The 23,725-nt window shown below is 43.0% G+C and overlaps 1 protein-coding gene across 1 annotated transcript; it reads left to right on the top strand.

Moving 5' to 3' along the window:
- The first annotated feature begins 223 nt into the window (after window positions 1-223).
- LOC311079008 (uncharacterized protein) lies at window positions 224-20,821 on the top strand. The gene is made up of 4 exons (XM_084108127.1): window positions 224-363; window positions 17,907-17,982; window positions 18,071-18,179; window positions 18,513-20,821. Exon 4 carries the CDS (start codon window positions 18,690-18,692, stop codon window positions 19,347-19,349), a length of 660 nt encoding a protein of 219 aa, XP_083964253.1. The 5' UTR covers window positions 224-363; window positions 17,907-17,982; window positions 18,071-18,179; window positions 18,513-18,689; the 3' UTR covers window positions 19,350-20,821.
- Window positions 20,822-23,725: the final 2,904 nt, after the last annotated feature.

Below are 23,725 nucleotides of genomic sequence, written 5' to 3'. Positions count from 1 at the left end.
CCTCCCTTTACTGACCATTTGTTGAAGAAAACCCAGAATATTCTGTACCATTTCATAGTTGAACTGTTTATCTAAATGTGATGAAGTGCTTGAATGTTTCTAACATGAATGTTCTTCAGCATCATGAATGAATGAAGAATAAACACCAACCTCTTTGTTCTTCAGGATCTTCAGTGTGTTTCATTCTGCAGGGTTCTGGATCACTCATGTTCTCACTGTCCTCTTTAATAAACTCAGTCTTTGCAGATTTCAGCTCTTCCTGATGCTCTGATGCTCGTCTTCACTTGTTTTCCAGCATTTAATGGAGAATTGCAGTGGGAGGAGCTTCACTGATGACGAATTTCAGGAGATCCAATAAATGAGGTGAAAACAGGAACTATTGTCATGAAATAAAGAGTGTTTTCAGCAGATCTGTTAATATTGATGAGCCTCAGACTATCAAACACTCATTCAACAAGCCATTCAGGATCATCAGCAGATCATCTCACTTTATTCTGAGTGTTTGCTGTTAGAAACACATTATTTGAGTCAGGATACATGACTAAAGCCTGTAAAACTGCTCTACAGATAAATAATTACATAAGCATAATATGTACATTTGAATCTAAATATATTGTTAGATTTCATGACAATCACTAAGTACTTTTATGTGCGCTGAAACTGATCATAAAACGTTTAAAAATAAAGAGCATCACAAAGCAATATTGTTCCAATAGTAAAACACTATTCATTTATTAATATTAACATTTAAGAGTTGATTTTAAATGTCTGACGTTGCTCATTATAGGCTCAACGTAAAGTAAGAGATCGTTTCCCATCAATTCCCCTCACAGATCTCACACTTTAACTCTTGACATTCAGTAACAGTTCTCACACAAACATCGAGACAATCACACAAACGAACACAAACTCGCTCAGGTCTGAATGAACTCCACATATTCTCCTCATGCTCGCTGCTGCTGCACTAAATGTTTATTTCAGAAGGAAGACGCCAGAAAAGACGCACAAGTATCGCTGTGATCGATGAAAACAATACAGAAATGAGTCTGTCGCTTAATCAAACTGTATAAAGTGTGTGTGATGGTTGTGTAAATATGAGAAATATCGTGAACTGCTCTCCTCACCTCAGAAGACTCGACGCTGAAACTCAATGAGGGAAACAGTGTTGCAAACTATTTCCAATGGGAAAGTAGCAAACGCATTCTTCTTCTTCTTCTTCTTCTTCTTCTTTGTTACGTTTTATGGCGGGTGGCACTAGCATTATGGTGCATTACCGCCACCTACTATGTTGGAGCTTCTATGCATATAACTATGTTACCATTTTCCTACTCTTTAATAAAAAAGAGAGAGGGAAAAAAATACAATTATTTAATAAAAACATAATACATATATCTATATTCCCTGCTCCCGAAATTCTATTGATCAATCCAGTTTATTTCAAATAATGGAATAATTTCCATACCTCAATGTCAAATACATTTTTTAGACTTAATTCTTCCTGTCCAAGCTTTCTGCTTTCCCTCCTTATTAATTCCTTATTAATGTTTCTTTCTCTCGAGAGTATTTTTGACCATACCTGTCAACATTTGGATACCAAAATACGAATGGCAGGCTAAATAGACATTAATTGCGCAGATATTAACATAAATAAATACATACTATTCAATTAAAATAAACATAAATAAGACTTATTCATGTTTCTTTATTTATTTTTATCAATTGCAACAATTAACTACATTAATTAATCACGATTAATTGCCATTAAAAAAAAACTTACTTTTTAACATATTTTATAATGTAATAATTTCACAATTAATCTCCAAATTAAGGTAGAAAAACATTAGAGCCCGACCGATATGGATTTTTGGGCGCCGATGCCGATACCGATAAAAAAAAAGCCAGATACCGATATATCGGCCGATATTATTTATGTGTATATTATAATACAGTAGCAATATTATTTATGTGTATTATAGTACAGTAAGTTTGGACACACTTTACAATTGGTGTGTACAAACTTTTGATGGGTACTAGAGCCCGACCGATAAAGGATTTTGAAGGCCGATACCGGTACAAATATTTGTTGGTTTTAATTTTTTTTATTTTTTTTCAGAAACGCGCAACAAAACATTAACAAATTTCCCTAACATTAGTTATTTGTAGTTATTTATGAGTTTTAACTAAAATAATATGATAATGCATTTTAAAAAGAAACTTGTTTCTTTTATTGTCACAACAGAACAGAGGAACATCAAAATATATTAAAGTTCTGATAAATAAAATGTATAAAAATACAAACTTAAGATTTTTTTTTTAAGACTAAACGTTTAGTCCTTTGAACAAAAACAACAATTTCACATTCAAATTGACAACAAATTCAAATTGTCATAATTTACTCTCTCAAGTTGTTTTTTTGTTTGTAACAAAACAGTTGATGTACCCCAGTGACTTCCATAGTATATTTTTCTCCTTTGGAAGTCAATGGGGACCAGCTACTGTTTGGTTACCCACATTCTTCAAACTATTAATATTAGAAAAATATTAGAAGGAAATTAATACAGTTGGAACAACATTAGAGTGCCTGTAAATAATGAGATCATTTTTATTATTGGGTGAACTATCCCTTTAAGGACAAGCGGCAATGTGTTTACAATTGCTACTGTCTCTTTAAGAGCTGAGCACGACACGTCCAATGTACACGCATTTGACAAGCAGATTTTCTCTCAATTTTTGCCTTTACTTTAGACAACCGACTTTGTTTATGTAAATCTTGTGTGTATTTAACAGTATTAGCACAATAATACTCGAAAGATAACTTAGTCCAGTATCCAGGCGCTGGTAGAAAGGCTTTTAGTGCATATGAGCTTCACATGTACGGCCTGAGAAACGCACACTTTAGAACAGCACATCAGCATTTAAAATTAAATGTTTAACCGACAAAGCATTAAAGCACATGCACATTATGAACTTTTGTGAACTGCAGTGTTAACATTTTATGTGAATATAGCCTACGTCGCGTTGTTCCGCTTCACTCTCGGTTTATTTAACCGCAGCAAAACTGGACATGAGTCACAAATTTTGTCATCCTTATTTGAGTTAAGAGAACTGATAGGGATGTTCTTTTAATTGTTATTCAAGCAATGTATGTCTCCAGGGTTCGAATTATGATTTCATCTTTGTGGGGGTCTCTTTAAAAAAAAGAAGAAAAAAAGTAGCCTATGAGCAGGCGCGGTAGCTTAATAATGTAATATAAAAATTTGTAAATATAATACACATTTAATAAAAAAGCGTTGGTAACACAATTCAATTATTCATTAAATAGATCCGACATATTTGACCGTGTAATTAAGTGGTCCAGTGGTAGAACGTTTGCCAAACGCGCCAGAGGTGCTGGGTTCGAATCCGCACTCATATTATTATTATTATTATTTTTTTTTTTCATCAAATCCGATTATGTTTATAAGTGGTTCTATATCAGGCAGAGACACGTTTGTGTGCATTTTGTTTTGTAATTTTACTGGAACGAATAGAGAGTCTCCACAACGGATTGAAGCGCGCCCGAGTGAAGACTGTGCGCGAGCCACAAACAAACACAGTATCCGCGCCAATGATCGCAGCGGCACTTTTATCACTTGATTTAAGCATAAGGATGTACCGTAGTGTGATGACGATCCGAGATCCCGCGAGATCCATGTGTTTGGCATCTTGTCCTATCTTTTAAGTCATGCTACAGTAGTCTGAAGGAAAAAGTGCTTTATTTGTAATTTAAAATAATGGTGCTGATGATTTTTAGAGACCCCCACAGGTGTATGATTTTACTGCTTTCATGGGAGCTCATCCTCTCTCTATGGGAGCTCAGCTCCCACTGGCTCCCACGTAATTCGAACCATGTATGTCTCGTGAGTCGTGACCAACTCACCATGAACACACTTCATGATGATCTCACTCGCGGTTCTCTCTGCCCGACTCTGCAGAATGTGTGGCGCGTTATACACGAGTGTTGCCAACAGGGACGGTGTAGAGTGCCCTCTGGTGGACAAACTATACAACACCAACACTCATAACATGGTTGAAGGGTGTTTCGTCCGTTTTTATTTTATTTTTGAAATATTCATTTATCGGCCGTTATAAATGCCGATACCGATAGTTTTGAAAGTGCCTAATATCGGCCGATAATATCGGCTTGCCGATATATCGGTCGGGCTCTAAAAAACATAAAACTATATTTTAAATATTTGTCTAACAGGTAGGAAAAATATACAGAAATTGAAGTTATCAAACAGTTTGCACTGCATACAATTTAAATTGTACATAGATTAATCCTTATTAAAGTAAAAAAAGATCTTTAGTCAAGAGCAATGAGTGCTTTTCTCTGTTACCTTTGTTCTTTGATTAACTAAACGGGATGATAGCGGGATAGCAATGTAAAATACGGGAGAATCCCGGGAAAAACGGGAGGGTTGACAGGTATGTTTTTGACAGTGAAGAATCACATGTTCTACTGATTCCTCTATTTGACAGTGTTCACATAATCCTGAAGGGTGCTTATTTATTAAGTGCAATGTTTTATTAAAACATATAAAAACGAATGAAAACGTACTCGGTTACCTAACGTAACCTCTGTTCTCTCTAGAGAGGGAACGAGTATTGCGTAAGAAGCTTACGCTACGGGTAAAGTCATCTTTTCTCGAGATATGAAGCCAAAAAATTATCCTTAATTTAATATCTTGTCAACGCAGTGCGGCAGCAAGCAGACCTAGAGCAAGCGAAGTCGCGTGCTCATTGGCTGCTCTGCGGCAACTGCAGCAGCCTATCGCTGAAACCTTAGCGTGACGTCACGCCCAATGAGCGCGCTGGGCGCGCTCACGCGTCACAGCCCATGTGAGGAGGCGTGGCTTAGCTTATAAAAGAAGGTTCAGAGGCTGCTATTCTCTGGTTTTTGTCGCTGAAGCGAGTGAGCTCGTGGCGCGAGCACGGCGGGTTACGCAATACTCGTTCCCTCTCTAGAGAGAACAGAGGTTACGTTAGGTAACCGAGTACGTTCTCTTACGAGAGGTTCTCTCGTATTGCGTAAGAAGCTTACGCTACGGGAACTTCCCTTGTCAACGCCGTGCGCGCCCCGCATCCACTGAATGAGTCCTAGGGAGAAACCCGGGGAACACTATAACAGGGAACCGGGCGGCCAAGAATGGCTAGCGCAGTACATAAGCACACACATAAGGGGCTCAGAGCGGCGTGGCCGGTCTGACTAACAGCCCCAGAATTGAGCTCAACCAGGAGAGCTAAATCACACAGCAGTAGTCTGCACACAGAGTGGGCTGGCTACGCTGGACTTCGACAGATAAGAGTTTAGCCTGCAGGGCAGGAACTTCCAGATTGTAAAATCTCACAAATGTAGAGGGGGAGGCCCAGCCTGCCGCTGTACAAATGTCATGAATGGAAATTCCGCTAGACCAAGCCCATGAAGAGGCCATGCCTCTGGTGGAGTGGGCTCTGATACCCAGCGGGCACTGCAGATTTTTAGACGCATAAGCGGCTGCAATCGCGTCCACTATCCACCTGGACAGGCTGTGTTTCGAGGCGGCGAGACCTTTGGTGCGCCCACCAAACGAAACGAAAAGCTGCTCCGAGCGCCTGACAGCGGCGGAGCGTGTAGTATAATTCCTAAGCGCTCTGACAGGGCAAAGGAGTTTACCATCGATCTCGCTGCCGGATGACGGCAAAGCGGAGAGAGAAATGACCTGCGCTCTGAACGGTGTGCCCAGACTTTTGGGGACATAACCGTGTCTCGGTTTGAGGATGACTTTAGAGTCATTAGGTCCAAACTCGAGGCATGCAGTGTTAACTGACAGCGCGTGAAGGTCACCCACGCGTTTAACTGACGACAGTGCTATCAGAAAAACGGTTTTTAGCGTGAGATATTTCATATCCACTGTTTCCATGGGTTCAAAGGGATGCGCTTTCATGGCCTCTAAGACCAGGGAAAGATCCCAAATAGGAACCGACGGGGGTCGCGGCGGGTTCAATCTCCTCGCTCCCCTGAGGAAGCGGATGATGAACTCGTTCCTCCCTAATGCGCGGCCCAGCGCCGAGTCGGCAAAAGCTGAGATGGCCGCAACATAAACGTTGAGCGTGGAGGGGGACCTGCCCGCGTCCAACAGCTCTTGGAGGAAGCACAGCACCTGCGATACCCCACATGTTAGTGGATCCAGCCCTTTGGCGGTGCACCATTTACTAAACACAGACCATTTTGAAGCATAGAGCCGCCTCGTAGAGGGGGCTCTAGACTGTGTGATCGTGTTCACAACCCCTGTTGGCAGGTCAACGGGTAACCGTTGATGACCCACGCATGCAGAGACCAGCGCTCTGGATGGAGGTGCAAAATCGAGCCGTGGGCTTGAGAGAGAAGGTCTCTCCTCACCGGTAACGGCCAGGGGGCTGTGTCCGCCAGCCGTATTAGATCCGGGAACCATGTTTGATTCTCCCAATACGGGGCTATGAGGAGCACCGTGTGGCGCGCTTCCCTGAATCTCTCGATAACCTGCGGCAGCAGGGAGACCGGGGGAAAAGCGTAAAGCGGGCCGCTGGGCCAGTTCTGGGCCAGCGCGTCCTCGTTCTTTGAAAAGAACTTTGGGCATTGCGCGTTGTCTTGTGACGCAAAGAGGTCGACTTTCGCTCTGCCGAAACGGCGCCACAGTAACTGGACTGTTTGGGGATGCAAGGACCACTCTCCCGGGGGAACATTGTCCCTGGACAGTCTGTCTGGACCATCGTTCAGGCGACCCGGCACGTGCGCGGCTCTCAGTGAGCGCAGTGAGTGCTGAGCCCACACTAGGAGGCGTTCCGCCAGGGTGCAGAGCATTTTGGATCTGAGACCGCCCTGGCGGTTCACATAGGCTACCACTGACATGTTGTCTGTGCGGACCAGTACATGGTGGCCTTGCAGGTATGGGAGGAAGTGCTTGAGCGCATTCTCGACCGCCAGCATCTCTAGACAGTTTATATGAAGGCGACACTCCTGGTCTGACCAGCGGCCATAGACCGGTCTGCCCTCGAAAAGCGCTCCCCAACCTCCGTTGGACGCGTCTGTCGAGATAACTTTCCGGCGTGAGACAACTCCCATCGTCACCCCAGTGCGATACCATTCGGCTGCCAGCCAGGGTCGAAGGGCTGAGACACAGCCCTGACTCACTCTGACTCGTAAGCTGCCGGCCGTCCAGGCTCGGTGAGGCACTCGCGCTCTTAGCCAGCGTTGAAGCGGGCGCATGCGCAGTAAGCCCAGCTGAAGCACTGCAGCCGCTGAGGCCATGTGCCCCAAAACTCGCTGGAATGTTCTCAGCGGAGTCTGGTTGCCCGTCTGGAAAGATGCGGCTAGGTGTCGAATGCGGCGCGCGCGCTGCTCTGACAGTCTGGCCGTCATAGCCACCGAATCCAGTTCTATTCCGAGGAACGAGATAAACTGGTGGGGCAGTAATGAGCTCTTGGCCCAATTGACCGAGAGACCCAAATTTTCCAGATGGCCGAGGAGCGCTGTCCTGTGAGACAAAAGCTCTGACTCTGAATGCGCTAGAATTAGCCAGTCATCCAGATAGTTCAGTACCCGTATCCCCTGAGTTCTCAGGGGAACGAGAGCCGCGTCCATGCACTTCGTGAATGTACGGGGTGCCAAAGATAGACCGAACGGCAGGACGGTGTACTGATATACCCGGCCGTCGAAGGCGAATCTCAAGAATGGCCTGTGACGGGGAATTATCTGGATCTGGAAGTATGCATCCTTCAGATCGAGAGAGATAAACCAGTCTCCCTGGCGAATTAGCGCGAGGATTTGTCTGGTTGTAATCATTTTGAACGGCCGTCTCATGAGGGCTTTGTTCAAGTGTCTCAGATCTAAAATGGGTCTCAGCGTCCCGTCCTTCTTGGGTACGAGGAAATAACGGCTGTAGAAGCCCGACTCGCTCAGAGAAGGATGCACTTGTTCTATAGCCCCCTTGTGCAACAGCTTTGCTATTTCTGCCCGAAGCAGATGAGCCACTTCTGTGTTCACACTCGTCTCGGTTCGCGCTAGAAAGCGAGGCGGACGGCGAGCGAATTGAAGCGAGTAGCCGTGCTTTATAGTATTCAGCACCCATTCTGACACGCCCTGGATAGCTTGCCATGCGCTGGCACATCTCGCTAGGGGTCGAATGGTCTCTGGGTTCAGATCGCCGCGCTGTGCGGGATGGGGAACCTGTATCAGAGAAGATAGGGGGACGCGCGCATTGCTCGAATACGGGGGCTCGCAGACAGCGGAGACTGGCTGTGCAGCATTCAATGGCTCGATCACTGTGGACGGGGCACATTTTGAAGCTGGGAGCCCGTGGCGCGAGAGCGGCATGGGGATAAACGTGTCTGATTGTAAGTGCGCGTGCTCGTGAGCGGGCGCGGGGCTTACATACACAACACGGCCAGTGCTGGGGAGCTTTAGAAGATCTGCATCCCGGGATAACTGAGTGACAGAGCGTGCAGCGTGTAGGTGTGGGCACAGATTCGTGGGCACATTTTCTACACTTAGCACTCGAGCGGCGCTTGCCCGCTTTATGAGAGTGCGCTCTGTGAGCGTTACCGGGGAAACTGTGTTTGTGTGTAGTGGTGAGCACGTGGGTGTGGGCACATTTTCTACACTCATGACACCTTCGGCGTGAGCCGGAAAACCCGAAACCAAACTCTTTATGAGATATCTCTGGGTCGCCGTAAAAACGGCGTTTGTGTGCAGGCGAGCGAGTTGTGTTACTGGCTCGTTGGCTGCGATGTGAACCACTGCAGTAGCCTTTTTTAAGGGGACTGACAGGGCTGAGCGCTTTGATGGCGGTCCGGCCGAAGCGGGACTCAGCCATCTTTTCCTCCCTGCGGCTGCTAGGAGGACTTCGCAGGCTCAGGTTTCAGCGCTATCCTAGGCCGGGGTCCCCGGGGGGGAGGCGGTCTGCGACGGCTGACTGAGCGCTGTCTAGGGCGGCCGCCCTGGCGTCGCGAAGATGGAGGCTGAGCAGAGCGCTGTGTCGAGCTGCGTGCAGGAGGCTGATCCTGAGAGCGGCCTGCAGCGGAGCTCGAGCGGCGGGGCAGAAAGAGGTTCATAGCCTGTGAGGCTTTCTGCACCTCTGAGAATCGATCCACAATCCCGCTGACCGCTGGGCCGAACAGGCCGGTGGGGGAAAGCGGGGCGTTGAGGAAAACTGCGCGCTCCCTTTCGCTCATATCCGCCAGCGTCAACCAAAGGTGCCTTTCGGTGACGGTGAGCGAAGCCATGGACCTTCCGATGGCTTGTGCCGCTGACTTGGTGGCGCGAAGCGAGAGGTCCGTCGCGCTGCGCAGGTCAGTCAGAGTGTCCTGATCCGGGCCTCTCTCGTCCAGATCACGGAGGAGATCGGCTTGGAGGATCTGGAGCACAGCCATGGAGTGCAGGACGGAAGCGGCCTGGCCGGCGGCAGCGAAAGCGCGGCCGACGAGGGCTGAGGTGGTCCTGCAGGCTTTTGACGGCAGGGCAGACTTTGAGCGCCATCTAGCGGATGGCGGGCAAAGGTGCGTTGCCACGGCTTCTTCGACCGGAGGGATCTGTGTATATCCCTTCTCGGCGGCCCCGTCCACTTGGGAGAGGGTCGCGGAGGCCGGTGAGCGGAGTCTCGCGGAGAATGGGGCGTTCCACGACTTAGCGAGCTCAGAGTGGAGCTCAGGCAGGAAGGGTGCTGACCTAGAGGCGGGCGCTTGGCGGCGGCTAGGCAGAAAACACCCGTCGAGCCTGTTAGGCGCGGGGGCCTTGGGTGGGGACCAGTCCAGTCCCAGCTGGTCGACCGCTTTGGTGAGGAGGCGGAGGAGTTCCGCGTCGACACTGGCGCGGGACTTGCTAGACTCCTGTGTCGAGGAGGCGGAGCGGCGAGACCCCGACCATGCCTCGCTGTCCGAAGCCATAAGAGAACAGCTGTCTGATAAAGCGGCGTCGTCCGCTTCATCCCCTAGGGCGACGGCAGTGCGGGCGAAGGCCGGCCGCTGCACGTCGGGAAGGGGAGAGGGAGATAGCGAGGCTCGAGGGAGGGGCTCCGGCGAGCACTCAGCAGCTGCCGCGGGTTCCGGTGGCCTCTGAGAGCGGCGCTTCTTCTTGCGCGGCCCGGTGGAGGCAGACGGTGAGACAGCGAGAGCGTCGAACGAGGCGAGTCGAGCCCGCAGGGTCGACATCGGCAGTTCTTCGCATAATTCACAGCCGCCCGCGGAGAGAGCGAGGGCTGCGTGGTCACGACCCAGGCAGAGAACGCAGATCACATGGCGGTCTCTTTCGCTGAGCGGAGCTTTGCAGGAAATGCAGTTAGGCATGATGCAATGAAAAAGGATATAATCGCCGGATAGCGAAGCAGGCAGGGATAGCTGAAGGCGGCGAAGACGACCGGCTTCCTCAGGTAATCCTCGGCTTGCAAGGCGCTTGTTTCAACGGCGGCTTCCTCAGAGTCCAGCGATGCGTAGTGCGTCGCTGAAGAGACAAAAATCAGAGAATAGCAGCCTCTGAACCTTCTTTTATAAGCTAAGCCACGCCTCCTCACATGGGCTGTGTGTTTCCCAAAAACATTTCCCAAAAACGCCCAGCGCGCTCATTGGGCGTGACGTCACGCTAAGGTTTCAGCGATAGGCTGCTGCAGTTGCCGCAGAGCGGCCAATGAGCACGCGACTTCGCTTGCTCTAGGTCTGCTTGCTGCCGCACTGCGTTGACAAGATATTAAATTAAGGATAATTTTTTGGCTTCATATCTCGAGAAAAGATGACTTTACCCGTAGCGTAAGCTTCTTACGCAATACGAGAGAACCTCTCGTAAGAGAACTGACTAACTGCAAAGCATTTCAATGGACGTGGAAGCAGAGAATGTCCGAGTGTATGGGTTAGTTATGCGCACTGTGATTGGCTCATCGCTTTTGGGGGCGTGGCTTAGCCATAGGTTAATTAGCATACAGGCGCAGGGAAAAATAAATGTAGAAATGTGGAAATACAGAAATAAATAAATGTAGAAATGTGGAAATACAGAAATAAATAAATGTAGAAATGTGAAAATACAGAAATAAATATATGTAGAAATAAATACATATATAAATAAATATAAAAATAAATTATAAATAAATACATATAGAAATGCATAAATAAATAAAAATACATGTAAAAATACAGAAATAGCCATTTATATTACCAAAATGTATTTATTTTCACTATTATTTCTAAATTTATTTATTTATTTATTTTTCCTTCTGTAATTTTTAGTCCTTCATATGTCACCATTGTCAATATTCATATGTTATTTTTGATGTCTGTGTGGGATAAGATTCGTGTATTATTATACTTTATGATGCTGAAAACTATATCACCTGATCATCTTTGTTCCTGGCTTTCTTTGCAAAAAGTTACGTGTTTTAGTAAAAAACTGTTACAAACTCACATAAAAAGCCAAGAGTCAAACTGTCCAACTAAACGAAACACTGATCACCATAATGGTGGCCAAACTTTTCAATAAATCATCAATATCTAAACCTCTGTTAATTCTCAATAAGAGCTTCTGTAAAAGGATTAAAGAAATAAAGTCAGTCTGGTTAGTAATAAGTGAAGCTGGTAATGCTGTTTGTGGAGTTGTTTAATCCTCCTCTGCTGAGATGGTGGATGTTTTTGGGAAATTTAGTTATTAAAAGTTTGACATTTAAAGCTACTTAAATGAATGAAATGACTTGAATAAAGATTTGTTAATTTTGATGAACGAGATCGAACGAGAGAGTCAATTAAAATGATCCGAACTTCCCATCACTAATCTTCAGAGATTGAGGCCTAGTCCACACGTACACAGGTATATTTATACACCGTTTTTCCTCCTTCGTTTAAAAAAAAAAATGTGTCCACATGAAAACGCAAAAACGCGCTATGAAGCGCTGTCAAGAGCATGCCAAACAAACAGGTGGCGATATAACCCTAACCCTAAAGCCCTTTTGGCCAATCAGAAACCTGGAAAAAAGGTTATTACCGGTTCCAGTTCCAATGTCAAAAGCCTGTATATATATATATATATACACTCTAAAAACTGCTGGGTTGTGTTAACCCAATTTTGGGTCAAATATGGTCTCACCCAACGTTGGGTTAAAAAATGCAATTTAAAAATGGACAAATTGCATTTTGGACAAAATCAAAAATGGACAAAAATGCAATTTAAAAATGGACAAATTGCATTGGTTACATTAAAAATGTAAACCAACGCCTTGGTTTGTCCATTTTTAAATTGAATTTTTAACCTAACGTTGGGTGAGACCATATTTGACCCAAAATTGGGTTAACACAACCCAGCAGTTTTTAGAGTGTATATATATATATATATATATATATATATATATATATATATATATATATAATATAGGGATAGTATCTGGCAGTTTTGTATGTCCATCTAGTGTTGGTGTCATCAGAAGTCTTCACAAGTGAGGCTAATTCCAAACTGCAACTGGCATAATATCTCATAACCTTGGGATGGGCTGGGCATACCGAGATAAAAACAGGAAATCAAGAGAAGAAAGATTAGCATAGCTGGAGAACTACATAATTAATCATTAAAAGATCACAGTCTTGATTCACACACCCACGCGATCTTATTCTTAAATGACAATGATTCAGTTAAGTCTATTACACCGGTTGCACATCACAAATGTCAGTGGAGCATGAACATTGGTATGTTGCACCATAGGTGGTAGTCCCTATTTTTGCTTACTTAGGTTTATGTGGTATACAATTACAATCAGATTTTTTTCTAGATCCCTTAGTAAATGTATTATTTGTCCTCATTACTCGGAGAATATACACAGTTTCATATGCTACAGTATCTTTAAAGTGAGAAGAACATAAGCCATCATAACATAATAATTTACCACCATAATAAAAGTTAGGGGTCAGTAAGGTTTTTCCTCTTTGAAAGAAGTCTCTAATGTTTGCCAAGAAGACTGCATTTATTTAATCTAAAATAAAGTAAAAACAGTAATATTGTGAAATATTATTACACTTTAAAATAACTTTTTTTTCTATGTGAATATATTGTAAAATGTAATGTATTCCTGTTTTGGTAAAGCTGCTGAATTTTCAGCATCATTTCAGCATCAAGGATCATGTGACACTGAAGACTGGAGTAATGATGCTGAAAATTCAGCTTTGATCACAAGAATAAATTGCTTTTTGAAATATATTCACATGGAAAATATTTTTTTAAAAAAATGCATTTACTGGTTTACTGTATTTTTAAATAAATGCAGCCGTGGTGGGCATTAGAGACTTTCAAAAATATTTTTACCAACATAAAACTTTTGAATGGTTGTGAGGTTTTACTTACTTTTTACACCAGTGGCGTGCACAGACCTCCTCAGGGGCAGGGACGGAAGGACCAAAAAGGTCCGAAAAAAAAAGAGGAGTTCCTTGCTTTTTTGTTGTTGTTTTTTTTATCCTTTATTTCCTTGGCATTCTATTAAAAGACGTTGATACAATTAGTATGCATAACACATCAAACGAAAATAGGGAAATTATGATAATATTACTCAGGTTCAGGTTCAAGCATGGCGGCGGCCATCTCTGCTGAGGGCTTAGGTTCAGGCGTGGCGGCGGCCATCTTGTCTGAAGACATAGGTACCACAGACATGTCGTGAACCATAGATATCATATATAAACGCTAGATGTCTTATGGCGCAGTCACTTCCGGCATCATCGTTCGGCCATCTTGTGACAGTGCTCTGTGCATTAAGGTGAATGATCAGCACGCACACAAATCCTCTTATCTCGCTGAAATCTTGACGGATTTACAAACGGTTTGGTTTCTTACAAACGTTATTAACGTGGCTATAATTCCAAATGCTTGAAAATGTATGTTATAATTTTTCATATGTATGCAGTGTATGTATGCAGTGTCATAACTACATCTCTGACGTTTATAACAAACCAAACCGTTTGAAAATCGGTAGAAAAATGAGCAAGTTATGGTTATTTAAAAGTACATTGTTACAACCTCTAGGGGTCAGCCGCAACAGGAAAAGGATGAGGAACTTTAACTACAGTGAGATCAATGCCCTGCACTAGCACACTGGAACCACAGTTTGAATGTTCAGAAAAAGGCAACACACTCTCTAAAATAAAGGATTGCGCAGCGCCAGTATCACGGAGCATACAAACGCGTTTTATTTCAGAGTCTGCTTCGTTAAACGACACAACACCATCAAAAATGAACGGCTTAAAAGCAGATTCAGCGGCTGTATCCAGAGATACCGGCTCGGGGGAAAAGACATGTCGCTCAACTAACGCAATGCTTTTGGAAGTGTTTGCTTTCTTGCCAGCTTTACGTTTCAGAACGGGGCAGGCGGAAATGAGATGTCCCACCTCATGACAGTAAAAACATTCACGGTTTTCAGTAGAATCTGCTCTCAAAACATTCTTAGGTGCCACTGGAGCATCCTTAGAACTGCGAACACGATCAGGGAAATAACGTTTTGTGGGTGAAAACACTACTCTGTGTGTAAGTACGAACTCATCTGAAAAAACACTTTCTGCTCACAGAGGACACTTTCTGCTCATTTAAGTAAACCACGATTTTCTCTGGTAAACAATTCTTAAACTCCTCTAAAAGTATTAAGCTGCTCAAACGTGACTATTTTATTTGCGGCGCACCACTTCTCAAACAAACCTGCTTTGTCTCTAGCGAACTCAACATATGTTTGACTAGGGGTTTTCACATGATTACGGAACTTTTGCCGATATGCTTCGGGGACTAATTCATACGCACGCAAAACGGCACTTTTCATTACTTCATAGTCCAAGCTTTGTTCAAGCGTTAACGCTGAACAGACTTCTTGGGCTTTACCTACGAGTTTACATTGTAACAACAGCGGCCAAACATTCCGCGGCCATTTCAACGTGCCGGCGATTCTCTCAAACACAGTGAAATAAGTGTCAACCTCGGTCTCTCGAAAAAGTGGGACAAGTGATATTTGACGACTAATATGAAATTCAGGTTGACTTACTTGTGGGTTGCGTCGAGGTGCAGGAATAGGACTCGGAGTGGAAGCAATCATGGATGACGGCACATTCACGTTCATCCCAGGCGCATCAACAGCTGAGAGGTGAACAGGTGATTTAGTTTTGAGCTCCAGCTCCAGCTCCTTGAGCTTGATATCTCGCTTGGTTTCAAGCTCAACTGTGCGTACATGCAACAGCTGACTCTCATAACGCTGTCTGCCCAGCTCCACCTCTAACTCCTTCAATCTGATCGCCAGTAAAGGATCTCGCGGAGAAACTAGGTCGACGGGATCTATGCTGGCCAGCTCCTCAAGTTTGGGTTGCTCACCCTCACCCGCGAAAACCGGTAACTGAAATGCAACACCCGCCGACTCACTCCGTTCTGGCAAAACTCCGTGCTCCATCAAGTGTCTATGAATTACCTCCTTAATCTCCTGTTTCACTGCACCACGAGGAACTGTGATTTGATAAAAATCCGCAATCATGAACAGATCATCTTTACGGCAAATATCTAACTGTTCAGACGTAGGCTGAATCGCAAATTTTTCTAGTGCAAACTTTAAAGACATTCCGAATTCCCTCCCCCTCAAAGTGAAAACCACTAGCCAAACAACAATATACAAAGCAAATTTCATGAGTTTTTATTTCTCTTCTTTCTCTAACACGCAATGACGAAACTCCAATTAGTTTTTACAATAAAATTATTTGTTTAAGACGAGCCCCCAATTTCTGTTACGACCTCTAGGGGTCAGCCGCAACAGGAAAAGGATGAGAGTCACACTACCAGAGAGATGACGTGTAATATGGATTTTATTGACCATGAAGGGTTAGCGTCAGGGGCAGACAAGGCCAAAATAACAAACAAAACAATCTTCTTTTTATAATCTAAATGACCTTAAACAAAAGAAAGAAATGAAAATACAGTTTAACTTACCTAACTCCCTTACCCATAACCAACGTGAAAAAGCAATACAAATAAAATGGCGTCTAACCCCCTACATCCCTTAATATGGTCACATCATATACAAGAATAATTACACGCTTATTTAAGAAGTATCAGGTTGACAAGTTAGAATCGTAATCCAAGGAGTAGTTAAACAGGCAATAGTCAGATATAGGAGATAACCAGAAGTAGTTACATTCAACAAACACTCAAAGTTTCACTAAACACTATCTCTAAACACTATCTCTTTGGGGACAACACTTCAATCACATTTTCACTAAACACTATCTCTCTGGCATGACACTCTTAATTAAATAATGGTGAAACGAACAAAGCTGAAGAGAAGCACAATTAAAAAGGTACGACCGCAAAGTACAAAGGCATAAAGCACAAAGTCAGCGAGGCTCAAAGGCAACCATGGTGTGTCAGGGGCGGTCCTTATATCCAGGTCAGGTGCATAGCTGGTCCAATCACAGTCTTCCACAGATTAACAAAGGCAATGCCCATCTGAAACACACGCTTGTGTACACACAGAGAGAAGACAAGCAGGACACACCCACACACAAGGACAATTGATACAAACACACAAAATATCTCAGGATCCTAACAACATGCACCATTGAAGTAGTGAGCGAGTACACTGTCGCAAGATGGCCGCCACGTGCGGACGTCGACCTCCATTGGCCAGCAGTGCGCACGAGACATCTAGCCTTTATATATGATATCTATGGCGTGAACAGTCTCTGACTGGGCAGGCATGATGTGAAGAAGCTCAGGCTTGGCAGACCTGACGTGAGGAGGCTCAGGCTTGGAGGGTACTTTGGTTGGAAACAAAAACATGACGAGGCATGGAAACTCTAAACTAAAACAGGAACACAAACAAAGACTAGGAAAACAAGATACCAGATCTGAAGCATAGAACAAACAATACTCGACAAGGACACAGGGTTAGGGTCATTGCCGAATAGGCTACACTCAAATGAAATCGACTCAGAAAAGACGTCAATAAATGTACGCGTGTCACCTGTACATCTTCTTTGTTGCATGCGCAAATTCTGATCACTCATACAAAATAAAACATTTTATTCACAAAAATGCAAATTACTGCACATTTAAACACCTCGACTTTTACACCTGTTGGTCTTTCCTTCTTTCTTATTTGACCTTTCTCATATTTTACTTTACCCATATTTTTCTGTGAAAAGGAAGTCGGTTTGCAATTATTAATTACTTTACCTGCATTTTACTTGAAAAAGAAAATACTGGTTTATGATTGCTAATTGTCAAATTCGGATTTGATTTTAAAAGGAAATATTAAATTAAAATTAAAATCTTATTTTCCTAAACAGGTAATTTCTAATGATTTCTAGATTTATTTTTAATAAGTCTAATTTCAGAATTTTCTAATTTCTATTTTTTTTTCTTTTAGATCTAATCACTTCAGGGAATAAGTCTTGAACTGTAAAAGTTAAGAACTTATTCCACCAACATTTCCCTATTACAAATATTGTTAGACTCATACTTGCTCATTTATTGTTATTGTATTATATCCTCCTTTTCAAGTTGTGGTTATAAACTTAACCGTACTATTTTACTTATTTACCTCTTTATTTAATTTCCCTTTTCTTATTTTGTCCACTATCGTTACTACTTACTTTCATTTTATTCTAGCTTGGGAGTGAGACACCTGATCCTCTATAGGAGAGATTGTTATCTCACTACGAGTTTCAAATAAATCAGAGATAACGCTCTTACAAAGCTTTATTTTTGGGTGTTTAGTTGTTCGTTAACTATCAATTCTATACTCGTAGTTCGACACAAAGGCTTCAGAGCCATTTGTGGATCCAATCTCCTTCCTTTCCTTTCTTCTTCACACGTCTATCCTGTTCTGTCCAGCTTTATTCCATCCCATTCTTCACATTTGTAGGGAACAGACCTGGGAGAACCATCAATCGAGTCTAAAGAAAGAGAAAGATAATCTTTCCAAAGAAACAAATCTTTAGGTATTTGATTTTTAATCAAACCCTCTCTTGTTCTCCATACTCTCCCTGCATCTGTAAATGCAATTTACAATTTGACATCTTATCCCAGATCAGTTAACAGAGACAAGTGTTGAGCAACCGTCGCCTTCAAAGCATCCCAGCTGTAAGCGGTCCAACTGACGGTGTGTGGTGTCAATCCTGTAAAACTCAGAAAAGAGGTATCAGCATTATTATTGTATTATTTTTCCTTGTAAACAAACAATAATATTGTTTACCTTTCTGGAAACAGATTCTCATTGATAGGAAGCATTTACGAGAAAAATAATATTTCTCCTAGTTAAGAATTTTCTTTCTTGTTTTTATTGAAATTGGTTTTAACCTCTCTCTCTTTTTCCCTTACTCAGTTGAGTGACATAGTCCTCATATCACGAGTTGAAACCAGCTTTTCATTGATAGAAAATATTTCTAAAAAAATATTTCTCCAATTGAAAAAACTTTTCCTTTCAATTGAGATTTGTTTGAACCTTTTTCTCTCTCTTTCCCTCACTTAGTTGAGTGACGAAGTGTCCACATCACTAGCCTACCTGTCTACACTGAGACCAACACTTAGACATTACAACGCTTCACTATTGTTGTACAGTCACTGAAACGACACTTAGCTGTTCAACCACATATAGGCTTACACCCCACACAGATCTGTGTCAGTCTCTTCACCCCAGCGTGCCAACATGTCGTGGACGACAAACCCCACTGCCCCAAGGGACGACGTGGACGCCTGTTTCAGAGGCATTACAGACTGCCTCACACCAAAGACAATTGAACTGTTATTATTTTTAATAATAATCATAATTCTGAGAAGGTTCCTGACACATGATTCAAGCCAGAACCACATCCATGTGGAACTAACCAAGATCACCTGTTCCCTAAGCAATGCCTTCACAGCCCAGCTGAAGCTAAGCGACAAGCACATCACCCATCTTCAGGAGGAGCTGACACGTGCCCAGAGCCGCATAGACAAGCTGGAAGTGAAAGTCCAGGACGACTTCAAGCGTCAGACCACTGAGTTCCTGAGAGAGCTGATGCACACTCAACGCTGCACAGACCAGCTCAAAGCGAAAGCTCAAGTGCCTGATGAAATGGAGCAAGAAACAAAGAAACAAGTTGACAAGCTCCAAGAAGCCCTTGCAGTCACTGAACGTGACAAACAAGAATTAAAGACTGTCCAGAAACACCTGGTAAACCAACTCCAATCTACTGAACATCAGCTAGAGAAAGCCAAAGCTGACATCGAAGATAAGAACTCTGAAATTAATGCTCTGAAAGACCACCTGGAAAGGTGCAGTCCTGAAATCGACCATCTGACCCAACAGCGAAATAAACATGAATGAGCATCGAAAGTGTGTTAAAGATAGAGTACAACTTATCGAAATCCATATCATGTTACATGTAATCGCTCAATCACTGTTTCAACCGTGGAAAGACGTCAGTAAAGCACATGTAAACAATGTTATGTAACGTCACATTTACCTCAGAAAAACCATACCCAATGACCATAAACTTGTGAGTCTAGAAAAATTTACTTTAGAGAGGAGCATTTTGCCAATATATATGCACCATATTACATATTATAATTTTTAATGTTCTTCAATATTTAATGTATGTTTGAATAAATCTGGCAAGTTTTTATAACAGCCACCATTTAAATGTTTATATTTCATTTAACTTTATTATTGTAAAAATAAATGTGTAATTTCAGTGTTCGTATACAAATCAGTTCATTTTTACTTTCAATATAGTAGGCTAATGAAGCCTAGTGGGCTACAACTGACTCCCATAGTTTACAGCATTAGTTGATTTGTTTTCCTTGAGAAATTTTGCCATGTATTGTACCTGATATCCAAAATAATCAATGAATCAAATCGAATCGAATTGCAAGCTTGTGAATCAAAATTGAATCGAATTGTGACATTTGTGCCAATACCCAGCTCTAACTTGAACAATGTAAAAATGAACAGCACTCTAAACATTTCTTAAACAAAGATTTTTATTTTTATATACAGTATAATTGTGCTTCAAATTAAAAAAGTATTTACCTTCACCTTATTCTTGTTTGAAATCATTTACATAATATATATGAATGTATATGAAGCGTGAAAAAATGGTAACCTTGAAATCGTGGTGTTAAAGGCGACACGAGCCGAGGAAAAATTTGGGTGCACCTACATTTTGTGCTGGTGCTCCTAAATAAAAAAGTTAGGCGCACCAGTGCAACCAAGGCAACCTGAGCGTGTTAAAATTGTCACTTTTTAATGGTGAGCAAAAAGGTTTTTGTGTGTGTCCCTTTAAATGTAAATGACCTGCTGCTCAGGCATGGGCTGTCTCAGTGAAGGATTTTCCCTTGCAGTAATTTTGAGTGGCTCAATAGCGCGATATGCGGTTTTATCGCCATTTTTATTTATTTATCCATGAACAAAAACGAGTACATTTTCAGTAACCAATGTAACCGAAACTAAACAGCATCTATCTGCGCATTGAAAGGCTGTCGATCAGCGCAGTTACAGTGGGAACAGACTGTCTTTCAATGAGTCATTATAACCGTTCATTCAACACACACGTTCAAAAACGCTGATTCATTAAAAGATAGTAATGAAATAAGGTGTTAATTATTTTTAACTTTGAGCTCCACTTTTCAAGGCTCAGCTGACCAGCAATGCGTCGCATGGGTAACGCTGAAGCTGATGCGATTCAATGCATGACTCTCTGATTTTTGTTTCTCGCGGCTGTCTCGAGCTGTGGAATGCTGACCAGCGCTGTCGCTGATGCCATTCATGGTAAATGCCCTTAAATTTTAAAAGGATGACACAACATATTTCGCTTTCCTTGGACACAGCAACCTTTTCACAAATCTATATGACTTGACCTCAATGACAGATGCAGGTAATCGCACACGCTTAGTTGATCACTCTCATTCACGGTTGAGGGCGAAGCAGAGGAGCAAAGCAGAGGAGGTCGTTCAAGAGTGCGGGCAGGGTCCGAGTGTCATGATAGAAACACGGAAGCAAATGCAAGTTAACTCTTTTCTCTTTATTGTACACAAGTTGATGATAGATATAGTCCAGAGTGAAACTGGGTAGTGGCGCAGGGACTTCGATGGTCAGATGTGTGCCGTGATGAAGGGTGGTGACGTGACGTGATAAATCCAGGGTGAACATCCACGGGGACACGAACAGGAACAAGGAGACACCGAGACTGGAACGAAGACGAGATCACACACCGGGAACCACATACAACGATCTGACAAAGGAGATGAGAATTGAGTGAGTATATATAGGTGCTGAGATGAGCTGCAGCTGGTGACGGAGTGATGAACTTGATTGCTGATGAGTGATAATCAGCCGGCACGCCCACACAATCAGCACGCAACACACAACAACAGAAACACGAGACAAGAAAGAGACATAGGATTTATGAACCGTGACACCGAGGAAGTAGTTTTTGCCTTGTTTGCCTTCGCTGACTGCATATGCAGGTGCTTTGAGCTGAATATTTCCGGGAACGGTGACATGTGATGAGTGCACGCAGGGCAGCGCGCGCAGTGGGGCTCGGGCACGAGACATGAAGGCATCTGATTGGTTCTTTACATTCGCACCGAATGGCAGTGATTGGTCAGAGTTTTTACTGTCCTGCAGCTGCTACAGAGGTCTGATTGTTTTCATTCCTTTTTCTGAACACATAATGTATTGACTACTCTCAGGATGGAAGGACCATTTCACCCAGTATAAAAAAAGTGTTTCTGAACAGGATTACCTACCCTACCTTTAATGTATTTTCATCATGTTGAAAAAGTTTGGTGGGGATAAAATAAACCACTTAAGAGGAGTGGGTAAAAATTCAGAGGTAGGCCTGTCACGATAACAAATTTTGCTGGACGATAAATTGTCCAAGAAATTATTGCGATAAACGTTCTATTCACATTGTCGTTCTGAGACCATTTTCATCTAATATAATAATGCAGGTACACCTTTTCAGAGATCTATAAACTTTTATTTCTAAAGAATATTAAACATTGAAAACAGAAAACATTTTAAATATCCACAAAAAATGAACAAAACAACCAAAAACAATAAAAGCAATGGACTCTCCGTGTCTGTTAACAAAAAAATTCACTTGAATAAATACCAAAAACAATAAATAAAATGGATGTAAACAAAATTGCACTTCAAAAAATATTAAACATTAGGCTCAGACATAAATAGTGATACATTCCATAACAGGGAAAACTGCCAGTTAGGACCTTTGTAAACAAATAAAAAAGCCTCAACAGGCCATATCACACCATTTTGCACTGTCCTTCTGTTACTTTGTCGACTAAACGCCCGAGTGATTGTGTACTGTCGGGAAGACGGAGACGCATTTTATTGCGTGTATATGCTACGCACTGAAAATACTTGGTTAGGATTAGGGGTGAGGAGTATGTACGTATTACACGCCTTAAAGTGCGTATCATATGCACGCAAAAACTATTTTTGGTGTATAAATGGAACGAGAAATAACATTCGTGGTATAGATACACATTTTCATGAGATCGGGCTCGCTGTCGCGTTTAGCTTTGAAACCAATTCTATCTTTTTCTTTTTTTTCCCTCCAACTCACAACTAGCGTCTTCTCTCTCTCCCGGCAGTCGCCGCAAGCAGTCCCGCTTTCCCATACAAAGACCATGTGACTGACAAGCGCCGCGGCGCCGCCTCCCCACACAAAGACCATGCAACTGACAAGAGGGTTCACTCCTCCTATATGCTAAGGAACCGAGAGTGGTCATCCAGTCTCTTTGATAGAGAGAGAGAGAGACGAGGAAAACAAACAAGTATGCAAATGGAACTATCGCGGCCGGAAAAATTATCGAGCTAATTTTTTTTTATCGTGCGATTAATTGATTTATTGACTATCGCGACAGGCCTATTCAGAGGCCGATTTTGCAAAGAAATCCACATTCAAACCAAAATATCTGACTTCTGTTGGTCGGAGCTAATGATTGTAAATTAGAAAGTTGTCCGGCTCGATGAGACCAATATACAAACTGATTTTGTATATTTTGTAACTGTGGGTAAAACTAACCCCCCACTTTTGTCAAAAGCATTTTGAAAGTGACACACTTCCTGCTACCAGTTGGTGGCGCTATAACTTTGACTCACAATAGTTACATACATCTGATCGGCCTCTTACCACGAACACACTGCTGAAGTTTCATCAAGATCAGTTAATGTGTGCAGAAGTTATAACACTTCGTGTTTCTCTTTTCAAAATGCCAAAAGTGGCAAAAAGGCACTATGTCCTCTAGTTTGAGAACCACTGACTTACATGAAAGTGAGTTTTGCATGTCTCTGAACCTTATTTAGAGAACAAAATAATAGACAGATAGATACATAGATGATAAACCAACCATGTAGTGTTCCGGGACTTCTTACAACCACTTGCCCCACCTGCTACAGCTGTTGCATCCTCAGGAACAGCCCAACCAGCAGCCCCAGAAGCTACAGCCCCCCCAACCTCAGCCCTGCCAAATACAGCCCCACCAAAACCACCTGCCCAACCACAACCAGCAGCCTTTCCAGCCACAGGTCCACCAGCAACAGCCCCACCAAAACCACCTGCCCAACCACAACCAGCAGCCTTTCCAGCCACAGGTCCACCAGCAACAGCCCTGCCAAATACAGCCCCACCAAAACCACCTGCCCCACCACAACCAGAAGTCTTTCCAGCCACA

This window comes from Abramis brama, assembly GCF_963993115.1.
Source record: "Abramis brama genome assembly, chromosome: 1".
NCBI lineage: Eukaryota > Metazoa > Chordata > Actinopteri > Cypriniformes > Leuciscidae > Abramis > Abramis brama.
The sequence above is the reverse complement of the archived record's forward strand: the minus strand, read 5'-3'. Positions and strand labels throughout refer to the sequence as shown.

Bases quoted from the DNA above. Each gene is read 5' to 3' on its own strand.
- LOC311079008 (XM_084108127.1), top strand. From the start codon at position 18,690: ATGTCGTGGACGACAAACCCCACTGCCCCAAGGGACGACGTGGACGCC.